At 42.5% G+C, this 9486-nt stretch overlaps 1 protein-coding gene across 1 annotated transcript in view; it reads left to right on the forward strand.

Annotated features, from left to right (window-relative positions):
* GLG1 (golgi glycoprotein 1) overlaps window positions 1-9457 on the forward strand; it is an 82853-nt gene extending 73396 nt beyond the window's left edge. Inside the window, exons 20-26 of the mRNA XM_059857210.1 lie at window positions 68-191; window positions 537-679; window positions 902-1003; window positions 1646-1753; window positions 2382-2502; window positions 3415-3521; window positions 4004-9457. Of these exons, the coding sequence (XP_059713193.1) occupies window positions 68-191; window positions 537-679; window positions 902-1003; window positions 1646-1753; window positions 2382-2502; window positions 3415-3521; window positions 4004-4171 (873 nt within the window). The 3' untranslated portion in view covers window positions 4172-9457. The remainder of the gene's footprint in view (window positions 1-67; window positions 192-536; window positions 680-901; window positions 1004-1645; window positions 1754-2381; window positions 2503-3414; window positions 3522-4003) is intronic.
* The last annotated feature ends 29 nt before the right edge of the window (window positions 9458-9486 follow it).

The following is a 9486-nucleotide window of genomic DNA, read 5'->3' on the forward strand; positions in this document are numbered from 1 at the left end:
GTTTGGGTTTTGTTTTTTCAAGTGCTTTTAGTGATGCAGCTTGTTGGGTTTTGGGGATTTTTTGTAGCGGTTTTGTCCAGAGGCGGATTCAAAAAACATGTTACAGTGCTTGAAACAAAACAAGAACAGTGAAGTGATGGATCCTAAATGCAAGCAGATGATTACCAAGCGCCAGATTACACAGAACACAGGTATCTTCTTCTGAAATAAAACCAGAACTTGCTTGCCTGAGGTGTTCTGCATGGCTGGAAGAGTATCAGTTTTGTTTTATTCTCCTTTAGTGTTTTCTGTGTACATACTGACCTTAGTCAAGTTCTTGAAGGTCAGCATGTGTTGTTGAATCCTCCTTATTACTGAAGCTCTTACCTCACAATTTGAAATTCTGTTATGGAAAAATACTATTTTCCCTAAAAATTATGTTCCTTGATGCTGTAATGTCATCCGGGAAATTTCTATCCTATCTCTTTCGGAGTGTTATGCTCTGTAATCTGAAGAGATTTGTGCTCTAATGAAGTACTGTCATCTCTCCTGGTTAGATTACCGCTTAAACCCCGTGCTCAGGAAGGCATGCAAAGCAGACATACCAAAATTCTGCCAAAATATCCTGAATAGGGCCAAGGATGATACAGAGTTGGAAGGTCAAGTCATCTCATGCCTGAAGTTGAAATATGCAGACCAGGTGAGTAGAACTGGTGCCTGCAAAAGAGAAAATGTGCAGATTGTGCTGATCAACAGTCATGGAATAACAAATCAAATTTGGGCTTGTGGTGTGTTCAATGTATATAAGAGCTAAAGGGATTTTTTATGTTCCTATAGAAATATTATGGAATACAGGTTAATGTACAGGGTGGTTGATTTCCAAAGGTCATTGAGTGAGTTAATGACTTTCTCCTCCTAACAGCGTCTCTCTCCAGACTGCGAGGACCAAATTCGAGTGATAATCCAGGAATCAGCCCTTGATTATCGGCTGGATCCCCAGCTTCAGATGCACTGTTCTGATGAGGTAGGAGAGTAACTCCATAGCTGCTTTTTCAGAATGAAAGCTCCCTTCGTGTAACAGGTTTTTGTTTCTCAGAACATGCTTTCCTAGTAAGTAAAACAAAAAATCCCTTTGAGCTGCTTCTAGCTAGTCAGATTCTCTGCTGTGACTTTAGTGCAGTGCTCAAGAGTTGCAGTTTCCTGTGCAGTGCTAATATGAAGTTAATTATTTCATCTGGGATCTTATCAGTACTTGTGACAATGGAAAAATACTTCTTTCCAGTTGTCAAAAAGAAGTCAGCTCTCTGGTCTTGTCAGCCTTAACTGGAATACAGTCAGGCTTTTTGAGTTTTCACTTTTGGTAACAGAGTTGGTCATGCTTCAAGTCTTACTTATTTCATACTTGCACATTCTTTCCATGCTGTTTTCTTCCCTGCCCTCCTCCTCAGTACAGTGATATTGACTTCTTGCTGCTGGCTTTCAAAAGGTTATGCATATTGCATGAGCCAGGCTGCATTTGGCTTTGGGGATTTTGGGGAGGAAGGAATCTCATCATGTATTCTTCAGCTGCACCCTGTGATGAACTAACATATTGAGATATAAAAGTGCTACAAGGCAAGAATGATTGTTGTGAACTACTTATGTTAAAACACCTCTTTCAAAATAGATTTCCAGCTTGTGTGCAGAAGAAGCGGCAGCTCAGGAGCAGACTGGGCAGGTGGAAGAATGTCTGAAAGTGAATCTTCTGAAAATAAAAACTGAGATGTGCAAGAAGGTAAAGAAAATAAATTGGATGTGCTCTAAAAAGCTTCCATCCCTGCAGAAGTCTGATTTTTCCAGATCACAGCCTAGGTCATGTTCTAGCTAGTATGAGGCCAGAGTGCTAAAATTTCCCTATACATCTCGGTTCTGGCCTGCAGTGATTCAATTCAATTTCAATTTGCCAGTGAAAATTGTGTTGAAAGTTCCTCCTTTGCAATTCCAGACTTGAATCCTTTCTTGATGATGGTTGCCAAGGGTTCTTGTTACTAACCTGTTTCTTGATGCTATCTCCATTGCAGGCTTTCTTAGGCCCAGGCTATGTGCTTGAGGGCTGTATGAATTGTGCCATGACTATGGTGCCTGATTTCAGTTCTAACTGAAGTAGTCCTGGCATACTGCCTTTGTCTTTTAGATTAATATGAGTATTTTAAGGAATGTTACAAAGCAGGACACTTACTTAAGCCTAAACCAGCATTCATATTATGTCCATATCCATATATATGTCCTTATCCAAGGACAGTGCTGGGTTTTCTCACAATGCTGGATTTGAAAAGATGATACACCTTTCAGAGACATTGATCAGCATGAGTTTTGTTCTGTCTCCTTTTTCTGAGATGTACTTGTAATTTCCTCCTCTGCAGGAAGTGCTCAACATGCTGAAGGAAAGCAAAGCAGATATCTTTGTTGACCCAGTGCTCCACACGGCCTGTGCCCTGGACATCAAACACCACTGTGCTGCCATCCCCCCAGGGAGGGGACGCCGTAAGTGCTCCTGCTGTGCTTGTGTAACCTCTCTGTCTTGAGATACTTAACCTGCATTTCTTACCAGTGTAATCCTCCATACCAGATATTTCCACCAGCCATTTGTAGACAAAAGGATGGAACAGCAGCAGAAGTGGTAGATGAATGGGTGTTAAGAAGTCTTTCCTTGTGTCCAAATCTGTAGCTTAGACAGGGCTCTACCTGCAAGTGCTTGAATTGACAGTTGTGCATGAAAAGTCTGGAGTTGATTTAACTAAGTCTGTGGCCTGTTTGCTACGACCTAAGTAATTCTTCACTGCAAAGCAGAAAACATCTAATTAGGGATTAGTCAAGTATGGTAACATGAATAAAAAATACAGAATTTTATGTCTGTGTCTTACATGAGCGTTTAAACGAACTTATGAGTTAGTTGGCCAAGCCCCTCTACAGGCACTAGAACACTGTGATCCCATTTCCTTTTCACAAAACTGTGTGAAAAGTCAGGAAGTTAAACCTTTCAAAATGTATTGTTGTCCAAAAGAAATGCCTAACAAGCCTAAAGAGATAAGGCTGTGTTTTTTCGGAACTGAATTTGATCTTATCTCTTTCTAAAGGCTGGTGGCATGGAGTTCAGAGTGTACAGCTCATTGAAAGTGAAGATAGACAAGACTTCATAAAATCTCATGTAAACCACATGAATTATATATTGGATATGTACTATAGTTTATTTTTGGAAGTAAAAATTCCTTGCATCTCCAAATGCAATACTGATCATGAATCTTGGTGAAATTGCTAGCCTCAAGCGTAGTCTGCCAGGTCTGTTTAGAAAGCCTTGTAACTATCAGCCTTCATGAGAATGGAAGAGCCCCTCTCTGCACCATATTATCAAAGCCACTGTTTCTATTTTGTAACACCATCTTCTGCACATTACAGAAATGTCATGCTTAATGGAAGCTCTGGAGGATAAGCGTGTGAGGTTGCAGCCTGAATGCAAGAAACGCCTTAATGATCGTATTGAAATGTGGAGCTATGCTGCAAAGGTGAATATGTAAATGATTTTCATTTTTTTATGCCTTAAAGCTCTCTGTTGCAAGGTATTTATGAAAAACTTAAACTGTAATGAAATTCTTGTTTCCAAATGAAGTTTAGTATTTTGAGTTTGGTCCAGAAAAACTGAAATCAGGTTGTCTTCTTGGAACTTAGATCTCATTTTCTCTGTCTCGGATGCGTCCCTAACAATGCAGAATTAAACTATGGTTTGTGCACACAGGGCTTAGTCTCCTGCTGAGAAGGTATGGGGCAATGAAATAGGGAGAGGAAAACTTCCTGTTATAAAGGTGCTTCCTGAACAGCAGTTGCTTCAGGTGAATCACTGCAAGTCTGCTTTTTTGTGGTTCAGGCCAATTCTAGCAACGACAGGACGCCTCAATAGCAGTACTGGACACTAAAGCTGGTAAATGCCACAGCTGAGGGTTGCATGGAAAGCACAGCTTGGCTCATTTATTCCCTTTTCCACCTCCAGGTTGCCCCAGCAGAAGGCTTTTCTGACCTTGCCATGCAAGTTATGACCTCTCCATCCAAGAATTACATCCTGTCTGTGATCACGGTTGGCATCTGTGTACTCTTCCTCATCGGCCTCATGTGTGGACGCATCACCAAGCGGGTGACAAGAGAGCTCAAGGACAGGTAGAGCCTGGATTGCCTGCTGAAGAAATGCCTGCCCAGTGCCCAGTTTTGTACAGCCCTCCTCTGTATAGTCTACCCACCCCCTCTTGTGAGAGGAGAATTAAAAAAAAAAAAAAGTTAAAAAAAAAAAATTAGAAAAGCAGCAGGTGTTGGCTCAGTTTTCCCATCCTGGATCTCATCCATGGCATCTTCATCCTATGAAAATTTGTGTGCAACATTGGCAGCCCAGCCAGCAGCTTTTGTTACCCTTTGTTAGCAGACTATCGTTTACCTGCCTGTAGACAAGTCTCTGTTGTACTGTTGGAACTGCCTTCACTCTCCAAATCAGACTGATATGACCTGCAGCTCAAGCAGTTTTTAAGTAAATTTTTAAAGACAGACATATTCTGCGTACCGACTATATGATTTAGGTAATGGTTCCTACTGAAATCTAGTCATCCTCTGTGGCTGGGTGAAGTTGAGGCAGGAAATTAAAGGGTAAATTGCATCTTACACCACAGCTGGCCTTGTTTTGGACGTCTTGCTCGTCTGTGTAAAGCATCTTCAGAGCATAGTCTTGGACAACCTAAGGACACCAATCACTGGTGTCATCTCCTAGTGAATATCCTGCTTATGTGACTGTGGGTTTTTTTGGCTGAAAAGGTGTCTTTCCTTTCTTCCTCTGCTGCTCGCAAGGTAGAATAAAATACTGACCAGGATTGAATACTCATGTGAGCTATACAACTTGTGTTTCAGTAGATTAAAGGCACGATGTAGACACGAGCCTGTCAGTAGTGAACGGTGTCAGTGGGCAGGAAGCGCTCTGAGCAGTTACTCAGTCAATTTTTTTATTAGCAATGATGCAGTAAAATTTTAACACTCCTTTTATTTTACCTTGCTACTGCTAAGCTGTTACCCTCCCTTAACTGTGTGTAGATGGTACTGACACACTGGCAGTGCAGTGCTCTGTCAGTGATGCAGAAAGCACCAGAACACCCAACATCCTCTCTCTGTGTGTAACGGTACTCGTGGGTTAGCACAGTGGTTTGTAACCACGCTCTGGGTCTTAATGGTTTGCGTGGTGGCTCTGAAGAGTGGTTTTCATCTCCACAACTAAATTGATGGTGATAATAACACCTGGCATTTTCCTGGGATGTAGGACACAGGTGCCAGTCCTGCCAAGTGGATGGAAGAATGATAGTGTGGTATGAAAGGCAGAAACACTTGGATCTTTAAGGGAAGTAGCTTTTAGCTCATGCATAGTTACCATCAACGTATGCATTTGTGCTATGTATAGTTATACTTCCAGAACCTGATACTTATACCCAAGAGCCCAAAGAAGGTGTTTTGGAAAAGCTGCACCAGTAGTTCTGGCCTCTTCTTACCATCATCTGTGCTCCTCAAGTACAAGGAGGTGTGGAGCTCATCAGACAGGTGCTTTGACTGAAACACGGGCTGTGTTGATGAAATCTAGAAGAGGCTGCACAAGAATCAGTGTGTACAGGAGGATATGTTTTATTCACCTTTAGGACATGCTTATCCTTATGTGGTAAAAACCATGTGCCTGAAACTGTCAAACTTAGGCTGATGCTTGAACCATAACTTTATTTTCCCACTTACTACACTCCTATGTAAGACCTGGCATTTCCAGTTCTCCCCATTGTTCTCTAGAAAAACAGTGGAGGTGGCTTTGGGACACTCTGGAGTGTGGACCAGCTGATTCTGGTGATGATGTACACACAGAATGGCATATACAAAATACTGTGAGCTTTTGCTATGACTTTTTGCTGAAGCTTTTTGTAAACCTACCTTCATCCTGCTCTGAGGATGGTGGCAAACTAGTATGGGTTCTGACTTGCTATGCTAGTGAGTCTCACAAACTCTTCTGGTTTTGTAGTAAAGTACTGTGAACACAAACAAGCAGCAGCAAAATCCTGAGCAATGAAGTTTTGGTGGAGCATTGTGTATGGGAGGATTGCAGTTAAATGGTGAGGTAAAACTGAATTTAAGCCTGAATTCCTTCTTTTGCCCCTCCTCCCTGGTGCTAAGGGAGCTTGCCTGGCTGTCAGCATGTAGTGGAGCAGAAGAGAAACAGTTAATTTGGTGTTTTGAGGTAGCACAGGTGTGTAACTCCACAAATACTAGTTTGGCAATTAGAACTGTGTGTTGTATCACTTGAGTGAGTGTTGAAATGACTGCTGTCAAGGTGGGTGTGCTCACAGAGCTGCCAGCAAGGGAAGTGTGATCTCGGTGCAGCCTTGCTTGCTGGCACGAGTCCTGCTGCTCCAAAATGTCTATCTGGCATTATTAAATTGCCACTGGAGGGCTTTTTTTAAACTGTTGTGACTTTTTGAGAAGGCATTTTGTAACTTGATTAGCTTCAAAAGCCTAATTAGATGGTTTATTGTCTAGAAATAGCATCTTCCACTAAATTCCAAAAGACATTGCAGTGAAAATTGTAGGTTTGTAGCCATATTTCCAAATGTAAACCCTGTTCAGCTCTGAAGGTGACTTTCTTTACTTTCAGATATAAGGCTTTCTGGTTTTTTTTCTTTTTTAATTTGGAGGAGGTTATGGTAAGGATGCCTGAAGCATGGCATTAGGAGTCTGTGCTCAGCAGTGGTATTAGTCTGTGGTTGGTGGTGTTTCTGCCAGTGTCAGGCTCACAGTCTGTGTGAATGCACTGTGATGCTGTTAGAGTTGTGTGGCCTGAGGCCTTTGGAAGAAAAAGTAGGATATTAAATAAACCTTTTGTCACAGTAGACACAGACTCAACTTTTAAAGGTTGGCAAGGGGTCCAAGCCATTTTATCATTGAGTATAATTTCATGTTTTAAAAAGATGTCTTCTACCACTGGTGATGGCCAGATCTGCTTTTTTCCCAACTAAAAATATACCAGTCACAGTCTTGAAACATTCTCCTCCTTTTCATGCATACCTAAAAATCTAGAGGTTTTGCAAGCAGAGAAACCCACAGGAGTACTGTTCCGAAAATAACCTGGTTGTGCTGTTGCCAACACATCATCTTGCCTGCAGGTAATCATTTTCCACTGCAGGGAAAGAAAGAAAGAATCATAGAGTCATAGAACAGTTTTGAGTTGGAAGAGACCTTAACACTTATCTCATTCCAACCCCTGCCTTGGACAGGGACACCTTCCACACTAGACCATGGTACTCAGAGTCCCATCCAGTCTGATCTTGAACACTCCAGGGATAGGGAGTCCACAACCTCTCTGAGCAGCCAGTGCCATTGTCTCAGCACCCTTGTAGGAAGCTGTGAGCAGTGTCTGTAAGAAACACTGCTGTTGCCTTGAATTTGAGAAAGCCTTTGTAACTTCTCTCTTTAACAGAGTGTTAGCAGTGGCTGCAGTCAGCCAGGACAAGTGGGTTAGTGTGGAAGAGCCTGTGGTAGTCTTTCCTCTTCAGACCCTTACCTCTCACTGGAAAAATCTGCCTTCTACTGAATGCAGTTTAGGAGATGGTTGTTGGTTGGGTTTGGTTGTTTTTTGGTTTTGTTTTTTTTTTTTTTTCCTCCTGATCATCACAAAACCTTCTCCTGGAGAGCTTATTCTAGACTTGATGATGCTGGTGCTCATGGTGTGGATGGAAGAGCTGGATGCTTGGGATCTGGCAAGGCATGCAGCTCTTCATTTGCTTCCTGCTGCTGCTGTGAGGGTTAACAAGGCTTCCTAAATGATGGCATGTGTGTCAGGAACTGTGCATGATGTGCACCTCTATACTCCACTCCTGCTAGCCTGTTGCAGTGCATTCTCATTCACAGTAATAAGCTTATTTATTGTTTATCTAGTGAGTCTAATCAAGTCCTTTTGATAATTTCAGCTTGGGATTCTCCTGCCTCACTTTTGTCATTAGGATGCTGGAGTAACTCATCTGGGTGGGCACAAAATTCCTGTCACCTGAAGTACTGCCCACCAGTTTGGGTTGAGTATCTGTGTCACTGCAAATGGCTGGAAAGACCCTAGTGAAGGTTGAATTATTCTGTAGCAAAATGTTAGCATTTCCTCCAGAATCTGGCACTGTGATATAATCAGTATTGCTCTGAAAGAATCCACAGTTAAGTGTATTGTATGGAAAAAAACGGTTGTGACTGTCTCAAGTACAGAAACTAACTGCAGGTAGGTACAGAGGGAAGAAATGGGATAAGCTTGAGGGTCTGCTAGAATCCCACAATGTTGTAGAGGAATTGTGTTGAAGCTGGCAATTTCTGTTAAAACACAATGTTATTACTTAGTGAAAGAAGATTGTAGGGTTTTTTACTTGATCGGTTTTGTTTGGGAAAAAAAAAGGTAGTTTTTAGGTGTGTATGAGTGCAAGAGTGTGGTATATGAAACCAGAATATTTCATCTAGCACTTCTGTCCCTGGTTAAAGTACAGCTGTGTGGACTTAAACACCTGTAGTGTGGGTGTGTGTAAGAGCACGTTCCTCATTCTGGGGTTCAGATCCTCCAGGCAACTCCCAGGTACTGATCTTTGTGCAGTGTCCTTGTGTGGGAGCCAAATCTGCCACTGCTTCCACTGATGAGTCATGGCTAGGGGGGACCCAAATCACACATGTGCCAGAGAGAATTCAGCTGGCACTGCGCATTGTCCTGTGCTGGTGGAATTCTGCATCTGCTCCACTGAGTTCCTGAACGCTGCCTGGGATAGGGAGGAATAACAACGTTGCTCTTCACTAGCCGGAGGCAAGATTTTCTCCCTGCACAACATCCAGATTTGATTCCGTAGCTGACCAAACGCAAAGATCCCTGCCAGGGTGAATCGCTGCACCCTGAGACCCCAGCCCTGCTGTCCCTGCGTTGACTGAGTTAGATAGAAGTGCTCGCCATGGGAAATACTGAACTAGGAGAAAAGGGAAAGGTGTGCCTGCCCCGTGGGAGGGAGGATCCATTGCTGTGGGCACCGTGGGTGTGGGGCGGGCATGAGCCGGGTGCAGGGGAAGGGGCTCCCCAGCACCCCGCAGCGTACAGAGCGGACCCAGCGGATTCCTGTTGTACAGCAGATGCTGTTTGAACGTAGTCTCTTTTTTTTTATTACTATAATTATTTTTAAATGTGACATTAACGAGACTTTTTTTTTTTGTAAATTGTTTACCCTTTCTGTGTATAAATCCTGGCCGCTCCTTCTTTCAGTTGGGTTTTTTTTTTGTTTGTTTGTTTGTTTGGGGTTTTTTTTACATGTCCATGCTGTGTAATTTTGAGATGTTACTGAACTTCTGAACATAATAATGTGCATTTTTTTTTTCTGTACAGATGAAATGGGAGAATTTAATAAAAAGAGTCTGCAGGTTTGTACTTGTGGTGGCTTATTTCTGCGGGGACGC

Source organism: Haemorhous mexicanus, chromosome 12 (assembly GCF_027477595.1).
Source record: "Haemorhous mexicanus isolate bHaeMex1 chromosome 12, bHaeMex1.pri, whole genome shotgun sequence".
NCBI lineage: Eukaryota > Metazoa > Chordata > Aves > Passeriformes > Fringillidae > Haemorhous > Haemorhous mexicanus.